Genomic DNA, 19,953 nt, shown 5'->3' with positions numbered 1-19,953 from the left:
ATATTGGACCTTTGTATTGTCCTGTAAATGCCGCTAAAAGTATCACATAGTTTTATTTGTGTTGGGGAGGAAACTGGCATCTCTTCTGCTTTGTTGGTTTGTTTAAAAGCTTGCTTGGGAGTGTATATGCTTTGTTCAAGGGTAGGCTCCAGAGTGGCAGCATTAGAGCCAATAAAACAATAAAAGGGACAAGATTTCAAAAGAGGAAAGACGGTAATTAGGTTTGGTATATGTCCCTTAAGATGCTGCTGAGATAGAAGCAGAGTTTTCCTGTAAGCTTTTAGAAGTCACATTAGCTTGAGCACCAGCAAGAAGCAGACATTACAAATAAAAGCTGGGGGAGGTGGTGATGGAGCTGTATGCGCTTGTATCCCTGGGAGCGATCTGTGAGGTCACGGAGATCCAGGCGCAGATCTGTGTGTACTGTTGGGTGGAGGCACACGTAATGCGCTCCTCAGATCGTTGTTCTGTGTCTGTGTGTCTCCTCACAGGTTCTCCAAATGATAAGTCCATCAATGCGCTTCTGATGGCTGTCACAGGTATGGCATAAGCTCCATTTCACTGTACTGTTTCTCTGTAAGGAAAAAGGAAAAAAGGAAACTGATTTCTCCTTCAATTTGAGTAATGCTAAAACCACAATTATAGAGAACTCAGAAGGTAAAAAGGAAAGATGCCTCCTTCAGATCCTACTTCTCTGCTCTCGTGTGACCTCCTCAGTCCTGTCGTGACAGAGGCAGTCCCTTTTGACAGGTTTCCTAAGATTTTTGATTGCTGCCCCGCCCGCTCATGTTACTTGCGGAAGTGGCTTAGGAAGATGCCGCATTGGAAACCAATTCACCAGCCTTCAAAAGGTCCAGTATAGCTAGTTTTTCCTCCTGTGTTGGAATTGGTCAGAATTTCTTCACTTGAGCCCCAGGTGAAACAATTCGGTGCAATTAGCGACCGTGTTATAGAAGAATTCTTATTTTTCAACTTGAGATCATAGGATAGTGGGAGCTGCTCCTGCTCTATGAGGCACGTGGGACTGATGCAGCCTCATGGACAGAGTCACATGGGCCAACTCCCGCTCAGTCCTTGGACAGCCTCACCGCGAGCAGTGGCCGATGGAACCCCCTACACCGCTGAAATCGCTTTTTCTCCTCTCTTTTTTTTCAATACGTTTGGTTGAATTTGGGCAGTCAGATGCTCTGCGCTGCACCTCTACCATAAGAGAATTTGACAAGCTAGTGCAGTTAGTTGTCAATGCATGCGCACTTCACAGGATTAGAAAGCTGTGTGTTCACTCTATTTTCTAGAGAAAAGTGGATGTTAACTAGTTTGAAGATGTTACTATCTGGGGGAGTTTCCATTTTTATTGGTTATTTTTTTCCCCTCTTTTTGTTTCTCTCCAACATACTGATTGGCGTATTGGGATTAAGAGTTTGCTTTATTCAGTAGATTCCTAGTGTTGTTACAAATAGTGTCTTAATAAGAACCTGTTCTGTTTATGACTTCAGGATTTTTTATTGGTGGACCTTCTAATATGATTAGCTCTGCTATTTCTGCGGACCTGGGTCGTCAGGAGCTGATCCAAGGCAGCACTGAGGCTTTGGCGACCGTCACAGGAATAGTTGATGGAACCGGGAGCATTGGAGCTGCGGTAGGCCAGGTGAGAGAGCAGGGGAGGGCTTGACATGGAGTGCTCAGCAGTTCTTCAGCGGTGGAAGAGTTTATCCCACCCTCTGGGCCACAGTAGGGTGGCACTCTTGTGCTGTAGTGCACTGTACTGAAAGCCTTGTGTTTTTAGTCTTTGAGGTCCAGCTGATGTGACCTAATGTGGAAGGTTGCTCTACATTTATCAGTTCCTTCTTTCCACTTTTACCTCCAGATTCTTCCTGTCTGAAAAGAAGCTAACACCTCATAAGACAGATTCTCCAGTCCCAGCCCGCCACCCCTTTCTTCCAGCCTGAACTTGGCACTCCAAGGAGGCCATGAGACACATGCTTCTCATTACCCCACACCTGACATGCAGGCCCTACCTCTGTCCCCCTACCAGACACACACACGTACACACATTCTTCCCATGGATCCCTGCCAGAAATTGCCATGGACTCTGCAGCTGCCCTGAGTCGCTTACTCTGCTTCCTACAACTGTGTCTCAGAAGGCGGTTCATAAATGTCTTATGCCAGAATCATCTGGGGGTTCATTAAAGTACTGAACACTAAGCTTACTGTAGACTTGCTGAGTGAGAGCCTGGGGATCTGTATTTCAGCAAGCCTTCCTGGCGATTCTTACGCACTCTGAAGTTTGAGATCTTCTGGGCTAAGATTGGCCTACTCTAGGTAATCAGAACTATTCAAATCGATCCTTTTTGCTTACATTCAGCTTCAGAAAGGCATCCCTTCTCTGGGACAGTCATGAGTCATGCCTCGCCTAGGGTATACTACTCTAGGTCATTGCAGAATGTGGATTTTGCAAAATGTGGATTTGAGAATCAACTGCATGGATAAAATGGTTGAAACCGTGGAAGTGATGTGATGTTTAATGGGGAAAGAAAATATAGGCAAACCCTCAGAGGATGCCCAATGGTCACAGAAACAGGAAGCCAGAATTTGAGGAGGTGTGTTACTCAGATCATAGAGGTAGAGAGGTCAGGAGAAAGAGAATGGAAGGAAAAAGGCTTGTAGTTTTGACATTGAGGTCATTAAATGGCCTTGAAGATTGCTGCTTAATGGGAGTGGATCAGTGGTATCCGATTGCTAGTGGTTAATGCAAGAGCAAATACTGAGGGAGATAAACCATCTTAGTGCTGGTCTCCACCCAGCCATATATTACACATTTATTTGTTAATGTCTGTGTCTCCCACTGTAAGGTGAGCTTCACGAGGGCAGCATTTTATTTGTTTTGTGTTCTACTGTAGCCTTGGTACCAGGAACGGTACCAGGAACGGTGCCTGGCACACAGTAGACATTCAGATATTTGTGGAATGATTGTAGAATGAGTGATTTATAGGATCAGTGTGTTAGCATATTTGATTCTGAGACTAAAGGAAAAACAAACTTAGCAAAGGTAGGAGAAATTTGTCCTGGAGTAGGAACTAAAAAAAATGCTATTGGCCACCTGTTCAGATGTCTTCATATAAGGGGTATTGGGCATCCTTTTCTGAAATTACTGTATTTTAAGTTTTCCTTCCCAACTAATGTTTTCTTCATTAATCAAATGGGTAGATTGTAATTAGCATTTCAAGGAGTTTCTTTTTATTTAGAATGCCTGCCAGTGTTACGATCCCTATCTGTGAACATGGGTCAGCATTAGGTTGACTTTCATGGTTTGGGAAGCAGGACCAGGACCAAAGCATAGCTAGCTTTACTCATTCCCCCGCCATGTTGATTTTTGAATGATTTTCTATTGCTTGAGGTATGAAATCCCAAACTCCATGACTTAATAGGGACTTAATAAAGCCCTTAGAAGGAAACATAGGGACGACGCCTCATGACAGATATACACCAGTGGTCAGTAAGCACCTGAGAAGATTCTCAGCATCCTTAGGGAGATGCAAAGCAAAAACATGAGCTACCACTTGACACCTAATGGCTGTAGTTAAAACAAAACAGAGTAACAGGTGTTGGTGAGGATGTGGAGAAATTCACATACAGTGCTGGTGGGAATGTAAAATCGTGCAGCTACTGTAGAAAACACTATGGTGGTTCCTCAAAAAGTTAAACATAGAATTACCATATGACCCAGCAATTCCACTCCTAGGTATGTTGTACCCCAAAGAATTGAAAACGGATTCAGATATTTGTTTACCGATGTTCACCACAGCGTTATTCATAGTAGCCAAAAGGTGGAAACAACTCAAGTGTCCGTTGATAGATGAATGGATAAACAAAATGTGGTATATCTATGCAATGGGATATTATTTAGCCATAAAAAGGAATGGAGTTCTGATACATGCTACAACATGAATGAACCTTAACAACATTATGCTAAGTGAAATAAGCCAGACACAAAAATATTGTGTGATTCTACTTAACATGAAATATCTTGAATGGTAAATTCATAGAGACAGAAAGCAGATTAGAGTTTATCAGGGGCTGAGGAGAGGGGCCATGGAGAGTTCTTGCAGAGAGTTAACGGGTGCAGAGTTTCTGTTAGGGGTGATGAAAAATTTTGAAAATAGGTAGTGGTGATGGTTGTGCAACATCATGAATGTATTTGATGCTGCTGAGTTGTACACTGAAAGATGGTTAAAATGGCAAGCTTTATGTTACATGTATTTATTTTTTAAAAGAGCATGGGTTAAAAACTATTGGATACCTTTTATTAATTGAAAATAAAAGAATGTGCTGTAGAGTGTCAAAGTCATACAGTAATCCTATGAGCAAATAGTGTAATTGAAAAATGAGCGGTATACTTAAAAGACAAACTTAAAAAAAATTTATTTATTTATTTATTTATTTATTTGGCTGCATCGGGTCTTAGTTGCAGCATACGAACTCTTAGTTGTGGCATGTGGAATCTAGTTCCCTGACCAGGGATCGAACCCAGGCCCCCTACATTGGGTGCGTGGAGTCTTAGCCACTGGACCACCAGGGAAGTTGCAGAGACGAACTATTTTTAAAAGCATCAATTATAGTACCATTCACTGGAAGAAGGACTGATTAAGTGGAAGTGACTTGAGGCTGTTCATCATCCTCTCTTAATTTTTTTTTTATAAATTTATTTATTTTATTTTATTTATTTTTGGCTGTGTTGCGTCTTCGTTGCTGCACACAGGCTTCCTCTAGTTGTGGCGAGTGGGGGCTACTCTTCGTTGCAGTGCATGGGCTTCTCACTGAGGTGGCTTCTCTTGTTGTGGAGCATGGGCTCTAGGTGCGCGGGCTCAGTAGTTGTGGCTCACGGGCTCTAGAGCGCAGGCTCAGTAGTTGTGGCCCATGGGCTTAGTTGCTCCATGGCTTGTGGGATCTTCCCGGACCAGGGCTCAAACCCGTGTCCCTTGCATTGGCAGGTGGTTTCTTAACCACTGCGCCACCAGGGAAGTCCCCATCATCCTCTCTTAATAGAAAAGTGAAAAAAAATATACCTCCTGAACTTGTGCCTTCTGTTACACAGATTTTGGACTGTGCCAGCTTACCAAATGAAGGGTGTCAATAAAGCTTAAATAGGAGCATGTATATGCAAGAGCTCTGCAAACTGCAAAACATTATACAAATCCTAACTCCTTTTTATTTTCTAGAAGAGATATGTTTAATCTACTTTTTTAAAAAAATTATTTATTTTATTATTTATTATTTTTGGCTGCATTGGGTCTTCGTTGCTGCGCGTGGGCTTTCCCTAGTTGCGGTGAGCAGGGGCTACTCTTTGTTGCAGTAGTACTTTTTGAAGCACGGGCTTCTCATCGCAGTGGCTTCTCCTGTTGTGGAGCATGGGCTCCAGGCGCACGGGCTTCAGTAGTTGTGGCTCGTGGGCTCCAGAGCACAGACTCAGTAGTTGTGGCGCACGGGCCTAGTTGCTCTGCGGCATGTGGGATCTTCCCGGACCAGGGCTCGAACCCGCGTCCCCTGCATTGGCAGGCGGATTCTTAACCACTGCGCCACCAGGGAAGCCCTAATCTACTTTTTAGCTACTTCAGTTTATTATTTTATAAAGGATTATATTGTGATTTCTTTTTCTCCCTTTTAGTATTTAGTGTCTTTGATCCAGGACAACCTAGGATGGATGTGGGTTTTCTACTTTTTCATTCTTATGGTAAGTGTGTGCCCTTTTTGTTTTTTTTAAACTAGTAGTTTTTAAATTAAATTAGTTCAAAGCATTTACTTAAATCACTTTTTTTTACACGCAAAGTAGTTTTTTTTGGTTGAGGAATAATTGACTTAAAATAAATTGCATATATTTAACAAGTAAAATTTCGTACAGTTTAACATATGTGCATGCGTGTCTGTGAACCCATCATCCCGATCAGGACAGTAAATGTATCCATCACTCCCAAAAGTTTCTTCATGGCCCCTGTGTAATCCCTGTCTCTTGCCTCTCCACCATCCCACCTCTCTCCAGGTAACTACTGATGCACTTTCTGTTGCTATAGATAAACTTGCGTTTTCTTGAGTTTTATATACATGGAATCATACACTATGTATTTTTGTCTGCTTCTTTCCTTCAGCATAATTATTTTGAGATTCATCCATGTTGTTGTATGTATCAGTAGTTCATTTCTTTTTATGGTTAAATCACTTCTTAAACCAACAAAATTGCTGACCACTTTTAAAGATTCTTTTGTGAAAAGTAACATTTTATTATTCTGAAAGACACATTCATTTTTCAAGGAAGGAAAGGGCTGTTAGTTTGCCCTTGACCTGAGTCTAATGAGTATTGTCATTTATAATTCCAGAAAAAATGAAGAGAGATTTATACCCCCAACCATTAATCAGGGTACTCTTCCAGAGTACTCTCTGTCTGCTAAATATAATTTGGGAATTCTGAAGGAAATGTGTATGCCAAGCCACATAGGGTTAAAAAAGAAGCATTGCTGTAATTAACACTGTGGTGTGCAAGTTCTAAAATGAACCTCGAGTCTCTTGAGAAAATATCTGTTGTGCCTTCGACATTCTTGGCTGGAACTCTGTACTTTCTGGGAAACAGCCAACACAGAATAAGGCCTTGTGCTTTTAAAACATTGCTCTCTTTTGAATAAGCATGTGACATACTCTTATCACATATTGAGACGGTGCTCAAGACAGGTCTACTTGAGAGTCTGGTGATGGCTTCGTCCACCAGGGGATGCATTCAGTATCCTGTCCCTAAATCTAGGGCATCCTAATTGGAGGCAGCCTCCATTGCCCAAGTCTAGATGCTGTCCTCCAGCCTATCCAAGGAGCCTTTGGGATAGCTCAGCACCTGGAATCCCCTGGAGCTGCCTTAAGGCTTATGTACTCTGCTATCACAAAGGATGCTTTCTTCTGCCTGAGTGCTCTCCAGCTTCTACAGACTGGGCCGTATAACTCGGTCATCTACTTCTGAGTAGAGGGAAGTATCTCCTGATGAACCTGTTGGTGTGATCATACTAGAAATGTAATAGAAAGAAAACGGAATCTGTTAGAAGAAACACTGTTTAAATCTGAGCTCCAGTATCAATTTTCTGCCCTACCTATGAGTTATTTAATCTGTGTACCTTAGTTCTTTTTTTGGAGACTGTAATGTAACATTAAGTATTTTGTAATATTAACTGTAATTTTCAAAATCATTTTCTAATTCATTAAAGATTGAGTTGTCCTTGTACGAAGTCAAAAAGAATGTAATTGTCCAAATTCATTATTATGTTCAAAACATGATGCTCTAACAGAATTAATTAACTTGTCACTGCATGTTCAATGCTTTTTTCTCTTCACAGACAAGTTGCACAATTCTATTTATTTCACCATTAATAGTGAGGGAAATATGCTATCTTATGCAAAGACGAGAAGCTCGCATATTGAGTGGGTGACTGGTGCCCACAAAAGAACAAGAATAATAGGAGACACATCAGGACTATTTCTTTTCATTCACCTTATTTTGGGGTTGTCTTAAGAGCTCCAGCATAACCTCAGATCGTCAAGCCTCTTTCAACAGTGTCAGCCGCCGGAGATGCTGACCAGAGTGAAGGCTGGGCTGTTTTTCTACACTACAGGAATCATTGTTAATGATTTTTATCGCTGTTGTTTCATGAATGTACTGAATGGCCTATGAATCTGCCAGTGTCTTTTTTGGCCTGTGGAGGTTTATCCCTTTAACCGTAAATGCTGTATTGGACTTGGACCCAAGTTCTCCAGTCTGGAAAGCCGAGTGACCACAAGGCAGTCAGGCATGGTTTGTATCAGTGACGTGCTCCACGAATAGAAAGGATCGTTGCATTTTGCTTTGGTCATGAGTTTGCAGAGCGTGCCTCGTCTCTGAAGCATCAAATCCGGATAAAGCACTCTAGCTGGGTCCAGCGTAAGCCTGCTTGGACAGAGAATCCCTTTGTTAACGACGGTGGGAAAAATCACACTACATGCTGATTGGCTCAGTCACTCTGTATCTGCTCTAAAGTCGTTCAGCTCCAGAAGCAGAAATATCTTCAAGTGATTGTCAACTTGTTCTCCTCCGTCTTCATTCAGAATTCCCTTTGGCTCCTGGAAGTCTTTAGTCTTCCTTTCAAGGACCATAAGGTACCTCGATTGTGAACATGCCAGTGTGTAATTTACAACTGAAGTACTCAACCCCAGATTGGTTCTCTGGGAACTTTAGGATCCACTAGGAAGCTAATCTGCTTAGCACTATTTTCAGAGGATTGATCTCTGTCGCAGCTGGGTTCCTTGCATTACCTCAGCAGAAGACTAGAATTAGAGAAAAAAGAAAGACCTTTTGGCCCTGTAAGTGTTAAGTATGTGACCTTGAATCACATTAATGGATTACTAGGGCCTGAGGTGTATCTAGGTATCTATTCTTTAGAAGTTTGTAGAATATATGTCTTCAAGGCTGTGAATTCTATACTAATTATGAATATTTTAAGGTCATACTGTATATATATTTTAAATTATGGAAGTTAACAGGTGAAAACTGTGCAATTTTGAGGGAGGGCTGCCTAATTTGCATTGGGTTAGGGAATATTTTTCAACCTCTTGCTTTATACTCTCAAATGCGGTGCGTTTATGAACTTGTTAATGTTATTTAATCAAGCAGATTTCCAATCAGTTAATTGCTCATTACTGACAAAAAGGGAAAATATGAAACACAGAAAGGGAAAATAAACTGACTTTTATAATAAATATCTGTCCACCTGGTTATTTTATATATACCGTGAGCTCCGCGCTGTAGAATGTGACTCATGCCTTGCAATTTCCTGCTACTGAGTGTTCCCTGGTGACTATTCACTGACCCTACGGTGTTGCCAGATTGTACAGGTCTATTTCTACTACATTCTGTGAAAGCCTTCCCTTCCCCTTTGTGTAAGACTGTGCTGAGTTTGGATGAGCTGCCTAGTTGTAATTTAAGAATCGTCTCTAGATGAACCCCGTTTTGATGATTTAGCCCCTGTCTGACATTTGGCTGAGCGTTTCCTCTCCCCCTACGTAATCAGTGTGGTCACATCTTCGTATCCTGACACCAACCATTGTTTTCTTTCTCAAGTTTAAAATTAGCTGGACAGGTGTTCCTCTGACCTCTCTGTAGCCCCCAAGTTGTACCTGAAATGAAATTATAAATAAAACAACTGCTCAGCACTGAATGAAATTATATCTTGCACTATGGATATATTTCCTATTGTTCTCTTTCTTACGTGTTAGCTTTAAAGAACTCCTAAGAGTTAACTTTCTTATTTTTTTTTCCCTTGAAGAAAAGGCCATAGTGAAGGCCAGTTTGGAAAAGCATTCTTCTCCGACACCTCGATCCTCCGATACTCACTAGGTTGAAATACAGCACTCTGGCCTGCCTTTTCTTGTCATATGGTGTTTTCTTTTCTCCTTCCATATAGTTTCAAAGGGAGAAAGGCCCCTCTCCACTCCTGCTTATTCTAGTCTTTGCCGCTTCCTGGAGGGCTGGTGTCCCAGTCAACATTCACACAAGAAATGTCTGAGGGCCCCCGTGTGCGTCGTGAAGTTCAGCAAGATGGAGGGTACAGGATGCTCTTGTCCACCACTCCTTCCCTTTCCTTTACAACATCAGAAGTCCTCCCTCCTCCCACATAGGTAACTGATAAAGCCTTTTCTTATCCCTACTAGTTCTTCTGACTTACGTCCTATTTTCCTTTTCACAACCAAATCCTTTGAGTTAACAGATGGTATCTGCTGCCCTCCTGGCTGTGCTACAAACTTCCTCCTCAACTAGGTAACTAACTGTATGTCTATTTGTCCAGGACACTCCTGGTTTATGCCTGATGTTCTGACATAATTATCACGTCATAATTATAGCACTTTCCTTTGCTCTCCCAGTCTCCTAGTTTGGATATGTTACCCTTAACCTCTGACCTTTTTTGCATCGCTCTCCAGAAACCGTGCAACTGAAGGTCATAGAACTTAGATATCTTTTTTTCCTCATTCCTTATCTTTCTTAATCCTCCTCTTATACTTGACTCCGGTAACCACTTCATCTTCTCCAGGACTTTTTTTCTTTGGCTTCTATGACATTTTAATGTATTGAATCTTCTTATTTCCTATCTTTTACTGGGTTCTCTTCTCTGCTCACCCTCTGCTAGTTTCCAATAGGGGTCACCAGCTTTCCCAGATGAGCTGTTCTTAATACCTAACAATAGCTCTGTTAAGTACTAAAGAGAGATAGGGCATCCATTTATATAATACTATCTGGTGTTTAGTTAACTGCAAGTCTCAAGGGAAGTGAGCTCAACTTATGTAACCTCAACCCCTGTCCCATCCCCACCCAGACCACACTGCCAATTGGCTTTATGAATGGTTTTCAAATTTTCTAAGTCATAAACCCTTTTGAGAAGCTGACAGCCATTTGCCCTCTCCCCAGATCAAAATGCACCTGTGAACAAACTTTCAAGGTTTATTACAGGGTGTTCACAGGCCAAAACTTGAAGCCCGTCCTTAGACCACAGAGTTAGAAACCTTGGTTGAGAGAATCGAGTGCCATCTGTTAGCCTGAGGTTTCCCACAATCCACCTTGTCTGTTTCTTTCTTTCTTTATTTATTTAGGCTGCACCAGGTCTTAGTTGCGGCATGCGAGATCTAGTTCCCCAACCAGGGATCAAACCCGGGCCCCCTGCATTGTGAGCATGGAGTCTTACCCACTGGACAAACAGGGAAGTCCCTCAGTTTGTTTCTTTACCGAATCTCCTGATGTCTCTCCACACGAACTTTCTACAAAATCAGACTGGTTAGCTTATTGACTACAAATGGCAGTGTGTATTCATATCAGTTTACATTTTTTTTGGAAGCACCTGTGTTTTGGTTTGTTTTCTCTTTTTTTTGGTTTCTTAAATGAAAAAAATGTTTAATTGTGATAAAATACATGTAACATAAAATGTACCGTCTTAACCATTTTAAGTATACAGTTCAGTAGTGTTAAGTATTAATATATTCACACCGTAGTGCTTACCTTCTAGTGTTGATTCACACTTCTGGTCTGTAATACCCCTTCTTAACTCTCTACTTTCTGAATCTTAATTTTTTCCTCAAGACTTGGACAAGCACCATCTAGTCCAAGAAACCATTTTCCAGCCACAGCCTTACTGGCCCTGCATCGTCTCGCCTTTTTTTGGTAGCAATAGCAATATTACTTATTTGGTCCTTAGCTGCTTCAGTCTAACCTGTTTTTATATCTAACTCCCCAAGGTGATTATTGGTCTTTTTTTTTTTTTTGGCTGCATTGGGTCTTTATTGCTGTGCGCGGGCTTTCTCTAGTTGCGGCGAGCGGGGGCTGCTCTTCGTTGCGGTGCATGGGCTCTGGGCGCGCGGGCTTAGGTAATTGTGGCACGTGGGCTCAGTAGTTGTGGCTTGCAGGCTCTAGAGCGCAGGCTCAGTAGTTGTGGCGCACAGGCTTAGTTGCTCCGCGGCATGTGGGATCTTCCCGGACCAGGGCTCGGACCCGTGTCTCCTGCAGTGGCAGGCGGATTCTTAACCACTGCCCCACCAGGGAAGCCCTGATTATTGGTCTTTTTCTCCAATGCCTAGTTCCTTGCATGGTTGGTGCTGCGTAAATGTTGATCGTGTTGGAAGAGGTGGAAGGAAAAGGAGTGGAGGGGGGCCGAGTGGAGTGTGGCTCCCTGACCCTGCATGTGGCTCTTCCCCTTGCTTTACAACATGACACTGCCTCCCACAGTAAATGGCCAGGTTATCAGGCCAGGCCGTGGGGCAGAGAATGCATTGTCCTCTCCTCAGGCTCTTCAGTAGCCGTATCAGCTCTCCTGGGGAACTAAGCCACAGTGAAGGGCGAGCTTGCTGCTACAGAAGAAACCCCATGTTGTTCAGGCTGCTGTCTTTATTCCTGCTGCGTGTTTTCACCTGGCCCATCCTCTTCCTTCCAGTTCTGTCTGTCCCTCTGAGCTCCTGATGTCCTACCTCCATGGGACTTTGCTTTTTTTTTCTTAATTGAAGTTTAGTTGATTTACAATGTTGTGTTAGTTTCAGGTGTACAGCAAAGTGATTCAGTTACACATATGTATATATATATTTTTTCTGCAGATTCTTTTCCCTTATAGGTTATTACAAAATATTGAGTAGAATTCCCTGTGCTATATAGTAGGTCTTTGTTGGTTATCTGTTTTATATATAGTAGAGTGTATATGTTCATCTCCATGGAGCTTTTCCTGATTACCCCACTTCTAATGCTCTTTCCTTTCCTTAAAATTCTAGAGTCATTACATAGACCGTGCAGTCTGCCCAGGCCGAGTGATTTTACTGCCTTATTTTGTTCTCTGGTTGTTTCTGGTTAAGTTGTTTCCTCAGTTAAATTGTGAGCGTGAAAGAGTCAACTCCATGTCCAAGGTCGCAGCAACCATCAATCAAGACAGCTGGTTTATCTTCCCTTGTGGCCTCTGTACTTTCAGGCACATCTTCCTTTTGCTTTTCCTTAAATGCCCTGACCATTTCTAGTGACCAAGTTTTTATTTATTTATTTATTTATTTATTTTTGGCTGCATTGGGTATTCGTTGCTGCGTACGGGCTTTCACTAGGTTGCTGTGAGCGGGGGCTACTCTTCGTTGTGATGCACGGGCTTCTCATTGCCGTGGCTTCTCTTGTTGCGGAGCACGGGCTCTAGGCATGCGGGCTTCAGTAGTTGTGGCACGCGGGCTCAGTAGTTGTGGCTCGCGGGCTCTAGAGCGCAGGCTCAGTAGTTGTGGCTCGCGGGCTTAGTTGCTCCACGGCATGTGGGATCTTCCTGGACCAGGGCTCGAACCTGTGTCCCCTGCATTAGTAGGAAGATTCTTAACCACTGTGCTACCCAGAGAAGTCCCTCTGGTGACCAGGTTTGTTCCAGCATATACCCAGAATAAAATCAGATTCAGTATGAAATTTATATATGTGAACACAGATAATACAAATCACTTAAATGGTTATATATGTGTTACAGGTAATTCTAGGTGACTATATATATATATATATATATATATATATATATGTAATTATGTGTTACATTTAACTATACACACACATATAAATATATACATATGTACATGTACATCAAGACTAATATTTGAAAGGGAGTTCTGTGCCTGAGCCACCAACGCTTCATGTGTGTACACAACTTGCTATTTTTTTTAAGCTTCTCATCTTCCTGGCCTCATTTTCTTTTCTTTTTTTAAACAAGTTTATTTTATTATTTATTTATTTGGCTGCACTGCATGGCATGCAGGGTCTTAGTTCCCAGACCAGGAATCAAACCCGTGCCCCCTGCAATGGAAGCATGGTGTCTTAACCACTGGATCACCAGGGAAGTCCCCTGGCCTGATTTTCTTTATTTTATTTTTTATTTTTTTGGTCGTGCCGCACGGCTTGTGGGATCTTAGTTCCCTGATCAGGGATCAAATCTGGGCCCCCTGCAGTGGAAGCCCAGAGTCCTAACCACTGGACCACCAGGGAATTCCTGGTACATGACTTTTAAAAGTGCCCTCCCATCCACTACTCTCTTTTATCCCCACTGCATTTGTAAGGTAGGAGGACCCGTGGTTGTGGTCCTTAGATTTGAGAACTGAGGCTCTGAGAAGCTCATGGGTTTGCCCAGGGTCACACATCTAGTACATGACAGCAGGACTGAATCAAAACCCAGGTCTTCTGACTTCAGTGTTTTTTTCCGTGATGCTACTCGGCCTCTTCTCATTTGACTTTAATCTTATCTTGGGCTTCCTTCCAAGGTACATGCTGTGCAAGGCTCTCGAATTCCGAGTGCCAGAGTCCTGCAGGTGAGCAGGGCTGCCAGATGCTGCGAAGCTTTGGCTTTTAAAAAGAAAAAACATTATTTATTTATTTTTGGCTGCATTGGGTCTTCGTTGCTGCGTGCGGGCTTTTCTCTAGTTGCGTCGAGCGGGGGCTACTTTTCGTTGCGGTGTGCAGGCTTCTCATTGCGGTGGCTTCTCTTGTTGCAGAGCACGGGCTCTAGGCACGCGGGCTTCAGTAGTTGTGGCGCACGGGCTTCAGTAGTTGTGGAGCGTGGGCTAAGTAGTTGTGGCTTGCGGGCTCTAGAGCACAGGCTCAGGAGTGGTGGTGCACGGGCTTAGTTGCTCCGCGGCATGTGGGATCTTCCCGGACGAGGGCTGGAACCCATGTCCCCCGCATTGGCAGGTGCCCCAGGGACGTCCGAAGCTTTGTCTTAAAACTGCCTCCAGCTCGCACCTGCTGCTGGACTGAGTGCCCCTCAGAGCCCCCCAGGGCCCCTCTCTGCAGCGCCTTCCGCTCCAGGTTTGCCTTTTTAAGGAGAATCTCTTCCCTCTTTCCTGGTCCTTCTGCCTGAGGCTTAGGAAGATCTGCCACCTGACAGACTCTTGCATTGTGACGTCTTCTGTCCTCCCCCGGCCCTGGAGTTGGTGGAGGTGCTGATATCCCATGCCCACCTGAGCCAGCTCTGCCTCTTTCCTCTTGACCAAGGTCCCTGCTCTTACCCGTCTTTTTTTTTTTTTTTTTTTTTGGCGACGCCTCAAGGCTTGTGGGATCTTAGTTCCCTGACCAGGGATTGAACCCAGGCCCCAGCAGTGAAAGCACCAAGTCCTAACCACTGAACTGCCAGGAATTCCCTTACCCTTCCTTCTAATGAATGTTTAATTAACTTTGAATGACGGTCTTATATCTAAAATGCTATTAGTCAGCTTTTTATTGCCTGCCATTGCCCTCTGATTAAAGAAATAACTTATTTTTCCCTTTTGCCCTTTCAGAAATTAGATAACAAGTAGCAAAATCATTTGAAACCATTTAAAATCCCATTTAATCACAAGGATGTTGTCATAACTTCATCATCAGTGAAATACTGATAAAAAGGCCACGCTGTTGGATGGGAATGTTTGTTGATCTGGATTGTAATGGGATAATTGTATTTAGGTAAAACCTTTCATCCAAGTACTTCAAAGGCCTTCACCTTGTTTAATAGTTATTATCAGGCCCTGAAGAGTGACATCAGTATACCATAGTCCTAGATTGTGTGTGTGCATGTGCACATTTGCGTATGTATTTAGCATTTTGTTTGTTTTCCTAGGCTCACCATAGAAAGTTTCAGGAACCTAACTCTTGCTGTGGATTTCATTAAAAAAAAACGATACCTAAGGAATCGCATACATAACTTGCCTTTGTTGCATGGGATTAAGATGTGAATGGGGTTACAAAATAAAGAGAGACGGCTCTGGAGCCAGGAGGGTGGAACTGGGGGATGAAGGAGCGGTGACTAAAATAGAGGCTGAAGAGATACCCTTCCCCAAATGCCCCCAGTCGTGAGATAGGTTTCATCCTTGTTGGCTCTACTAGGTGGGTTCACGTAAAAATGATTCTGTGAACAAGGTCTTGGAGAGAAGATAATTTAACAGAACTTTTGAAATTCAAAACAAGCCTGTGTCCTGGCTGAGGGAAAGGTCCCTATCTCTGCAATCACTTTGAGGCTGTTGAAGCAGCGTCTGGATAAAGGGATGGGTTACTTAAGAGAAGAACCTTTTAGAGAAAAGACTAGCAAAGGTTTTTTTTTTTCACCCCCCGCACCGTGTGGATCTTAGTCCCCCAACCAGGGATTGAACCCGTGCCCCCTGCAATGGAAACATGGAGTCTTAACCACTGGACGGCCAGGGAAGTCCCCAAAAGACTAGCAAGCATGGCCACAGGGATGACCCAGTGCTGGCCCCCTTCCCACATCTTTCTGCTGTTTGTTTTTCACATAGCAGCTCATTTAATGCTGCAGGATCTAACTTATAAGGTGATTTTTAAAAATCAATGTTTATGTTTTCCTCTCTCTAATCCCCCCCCCACCCCCACCGCCGCGCGCCAAAAGAAACAGTTCTTTCCTATTGGGAAAGAACTCAGCCGTTCATGCCTCTTGACTCAGCAGGGGGAGACAAAGTTCCAAAGACCCTGCCCGCTGCACCTGTCAGCACCAGAAAGCCACATGTGCTTCATTTCATCATGACTTTACATCCGTTGGTTTTGAAACCCTCCTGGCTAGTTATTCTCTCAGAAGTTCTCGGTCCCCCCACCTGGCAGCCTTCTGTTACCACTGGTGATGCCCCACCCGTTTTACTGAAAGATCAGGATTATCTGGAGTTTCTCCACTTGGGCATTTCTCTGTTTTGCACAAGAATTGATGCCTTAACTTCACTCGAAATTCCATTCCTTTTGATTAGTTTCTCTCCATCTTTTTTTTCCTCGTCTTTCAATCCTCCAGGCCTCTCAGCTGAGACCTTGAACCTTCCCTTCCACACCTTGCTTCTGCCATCCCCCTACTATGAATAGTAACCTGTTCTCCAAATGGATGGTCTTCCCATGCGCACCTCAGCCATGCTCTCCCTGTGAGGCTCTCGTTAGATGTGCTCTACTGAGTGAAAATCTTTGGTTTTTTTTAAAATTCATTTATTTTATTTGTTTTTATTTTTGGCTGCATTGGGTCTTCGTTGCTGTGCATGCGCTTTCTCTAGTTGTGGCGAGGAGGGGCTACTCTTCGTTCCGGTGTGCGGGCTTCTCATTGCGGTGGCTTCTCTTGTTGCGGAGCACAGGCTCCGGGTGCGCGGGCTTCAGTAGTTGTGGCACGTGGGCTCAGTAGTTGTGGCTCGCGGGCTCTAGAGCGCAGGCTCAGTAGTTGTGGCGCACGGGCTTAGTTGCTCCGCAGCATGTGGGATCTTCCCCGACCAGGGCTCGAACCCGTGTCCCCTGCATTGGCAGGTGGATTCTTAACCATTGCGCCATCAGGGAAGCCCCCTGAGTGAAAATCTTACAGTGTCTTCCATTTGTCCTAATTCTTCCAAAGTAACACAGATATATATTTTCTCTTGATATATTTGGAGACAACTTCCCTCTTTCCCTTTCAGCTTTTTATGCTTCTAATCTTAAATTTTTATTGAAGCTATTCCCCCAAGCATTGCTTTCTGATCAAAGCTGGCCGTCTCTGTTCTTTACTTTTGATGTCGTTAACTACCTTCTTATTCTTTGAATTCCACTTTTGTCTCCATTTTGATATCTCCTTTTCCTCCTAATCCTCAGTCGTAAGAAAACTCTCTAGACAAAATTGTTTCATCTTCTGTGTTCCAGACGCTCTCGTTCATACTCTATTTTTAGCTTTGTCATCACTCGTCCACAAAACTCTAGAAAGTCAGGACTACCTTCTAATCATTTTGAAAAATCCTCTCATACAGTGCCTGGCAGGTAGGTGGTAGAACTTAGTTAGTGTTTAATTTTTCTCTGTCCAGTTCCAGTACTTCTTTTACACAGTTCGCTGTTTCATATTTTTCTAAAACCTCCCAATGACTACCAATTTTTTCTCTCTAGCCCCAACTTGTTACTCATTTTCCAATCTTAAATTGCCTTGCGGTCACCAGGATGTCCTGCTGGCAGCCCAGTGTAATAGAGTTCATTTTCTCACCCCAGTCCCTGCAAACCCACTTCCCACATAACTTTCCTAGTGGTCTTTGTTTAATAAGCTGCTTGAAGCATTTTTGAGTAAACTTAGGCATCAAGGCACATTTTGATCCTTATTCGTTAAGTAGCTCTCTCGCATTACTGGGCCCGGAGTCTCCACTGTGCCGTAATTCTCACATTTTCTGGGTTGTCTTTAACTGTCTGTGGTAACGCCATCTTCCCCAGGCCCCCAGCCTTAAGGATACTTGTGGATACATCTTTTTCTCTCTCCTTTGTCCTCAGCCTCCAGGCGTTGCTGATTCTTTCTCACTTGCTTTTCTAGCTCATGTTTCTTGTTGATTTCTAAGCCATTTTCCTCTGCCTGAATTATTCTCAATGGTCTTATTTTTGGTGTCCCTCTTCTAGGCTTCCCTGCTCCAGTCTGTGCCATGCTCAACTCTCAGAATAATCCTGTTAAACAGTATTTTTGTGGTGTTATTCTCCTGCTCATATATCAAAAAGGACTTTCTTTCCTGGATTAATGTTGAGATCTTGCATGAAGCCTCATCTCTAGCTAGAAAATCGGGGAGACCAGAGATCTGAGGGTAAGTAGTAGTGACACCTCTCTTCCACTGATGTCTTTTTTTTTTTTTTACCATGCTGTGTGGCTTGTGGGATCTTAGTTCCCGGACCAGGGATCGAAGCCGGGCCCCCTGCAGTGAAAGTGCAGAGTCCTAACCACTGGACCACCAGGAAATTCCCCTCTGATGTCTTGTTTGTGAAAGTATTGAACACCGCTCTTTCTTTGTATTTTTTTTTAAATAACAACTTTATTGAAATATCATTTACACATATATGTCACCCATTTAAAGTGTACAGTGGTTTTAGGGATAGTCACGGGTTTATCTAATTTTAGAACATTTTCATCACCCCCAAAAGAAACCCCGTACCTCTTAGCAGTCACTCTGCATTCTCCTCTCTCCCCGGCTTCTGGCAACCAGTGATTTACATTCTGTATCTGTGGATTTACCTATTCTGGACATTTCGTATAAATGGAATACAGGGTCTTTTGTGATTGGCTTCTTTCACTTAGCGTGATGTTTTCTAGGCTGTTCTAACTGGGTTTTCTTAGATCCTGTATTTGTCTGTTTGGCGTCCATTCATCAGAAGGCCAGCTGTCTTCATTGTATCATCTTATTCTCTGTATTCTTGATGCTCTGGCATTTGTGGGCTCGCTGCCCCTCCCAGGACTAGCCGGCTCTGAGAGATAGGAAAGGGCTCACCCTGTAGCACACTTTTCGTACGCAAATGATCCAGTCCAGAGCCCACACCCCGAACCAACCAGGAACCAACCACGTCCTTTATCAAACTCTCACACACCAAGCTAATCTCTCCCCTGCCCTAAGTCAAACGAGGGCCAGGTGCCAAACAACTAAGAGACGGCCCTTCCCAAAGCCTGCCAGAATTATTCAGACTAGTCAGTCCTAAACCCTTTACCCTGCCCTGCTTTGCCTTTCCTGCAGAAAACACAATAAAGGCTCTGGCTCAGGCTTTCCCTGGCTCCTTCCTCCTCCTGACCCAAACTGAAGCTTCCCTGTAGGGCCCGGTGGGTGTGGTGTGCTTGCCTTTCAGGCACCGTGAGTAATAAAAATCTTCCAGTGGCACTGACCTCTCCTTGTCGTCACTCAGTCACTTCCATAAGTTAAAAATCTCACAGGTACAATTGAGACAAAGGCTCATGTCTGTTGTCACATGTTCATTCCTTTCTATGACTGAATTATGTGCAGACACCACATTTTGTTTATTCACTCATCAGTTGATGGCCATTTGGGTTATTCCCACTTTTTGGCTATTATGAATAATGCTGCTAGGAGCATTTGTATGTAAGTTTTTATGTGGATGTATGTTTTTGGGTCTCCTGGGTGTGGAATTGCTGGGTCATATGGTAACTATAATTAACATATGGAACTGCCAAACAACTTTATTTATTTATTTTTTTAACGTTTTTTATTGGAGTATAATTGCTTTACAATGGTGTGTTAGTTTCTGCTTTATAACAAAGTGAATCAGTTATACATATGTCCCCATACCTCCTCCCTCTTGCGTCTCCCTCCCTCCCACCCTTCCTATCCCACCCTTCTAGCTGGTCACAAAGCACCGAGCTGATCTCCCTGTGCTATCAGCTGCTTCCCACTAGCTATCTGTTTTACTGAACTAATTTCTGAAGTGGCTGCACAATTTTACAATCCCACCAGCAATCTGCGAAAGTTCCAATTTCTCCACGTCGTTACCAGCACTTGTTATTGTCCGTCTTTTTAAAATTTTAGTCATCCTAATAGATTTGAAGTGGTGTCTTACTGTGGTTTGATTTGCGGTTCTCTCTAATGACTGATCATGTTGGGCATCTTTTCATGTGCTTATTGGCCATTTGTTTGTCTTCCTGGAGATGTGTCTCCTTTGCCCATTAAAAATTGGCT

At 43.3% G+C, this 19,953-nt stretch overlaps 1 protein-coding gene across 1 annotated transcript in view; it reads left to right on the top strand.

The window, feature by feature from the left end:
* The window catches only part of SLC37A3 (solute carrier family 37 member 3), a 44,774-nt gene extending 36,026 nt beyond the window's left edge, over nt 1-8,748 (top strand). The window contains exons 12-15 of the mRNA XM_060020996.1: nt 492-539; nt 1,497-1,648; nt 5,666-5,731; nt 7,371-8,748. Coding sequence (XP_059876979.1) covers nt 492-539; nt 1,497-1,648; nt 5,666-5,731; nt 7,371-7,463 — 359 coding nt within the window. The 3' untranslated portion in view covers nt 7,464-8,748. The remainder of the gene's footprint in view (nt 1-491; nt 540-1,496; nt 1,649-5,665; nt 5,732-7,370) is intronic.
* Nucleotides 8,749-19,953: the final 11,205 nt, after the last annotated feature.

This window comes from Delphinus delphis, chromosome 9 (genome assembly GCF_949987515.2).
Source record: "Delphinus delphis chromosome 9, mDelDel1.2, whole genome shotgun sequence".
Taxonomy (NCBI): Eukaryota; Metazoa; Chordata; class Mammalia; order Artiodactyla; family Delphinidae; genus Delphinus; species Delphinus delphis.
Note: the sequence above shows the minus strand (reverse complement) of the source record. Positions and strands in the feature narration are given on the sequence as shown.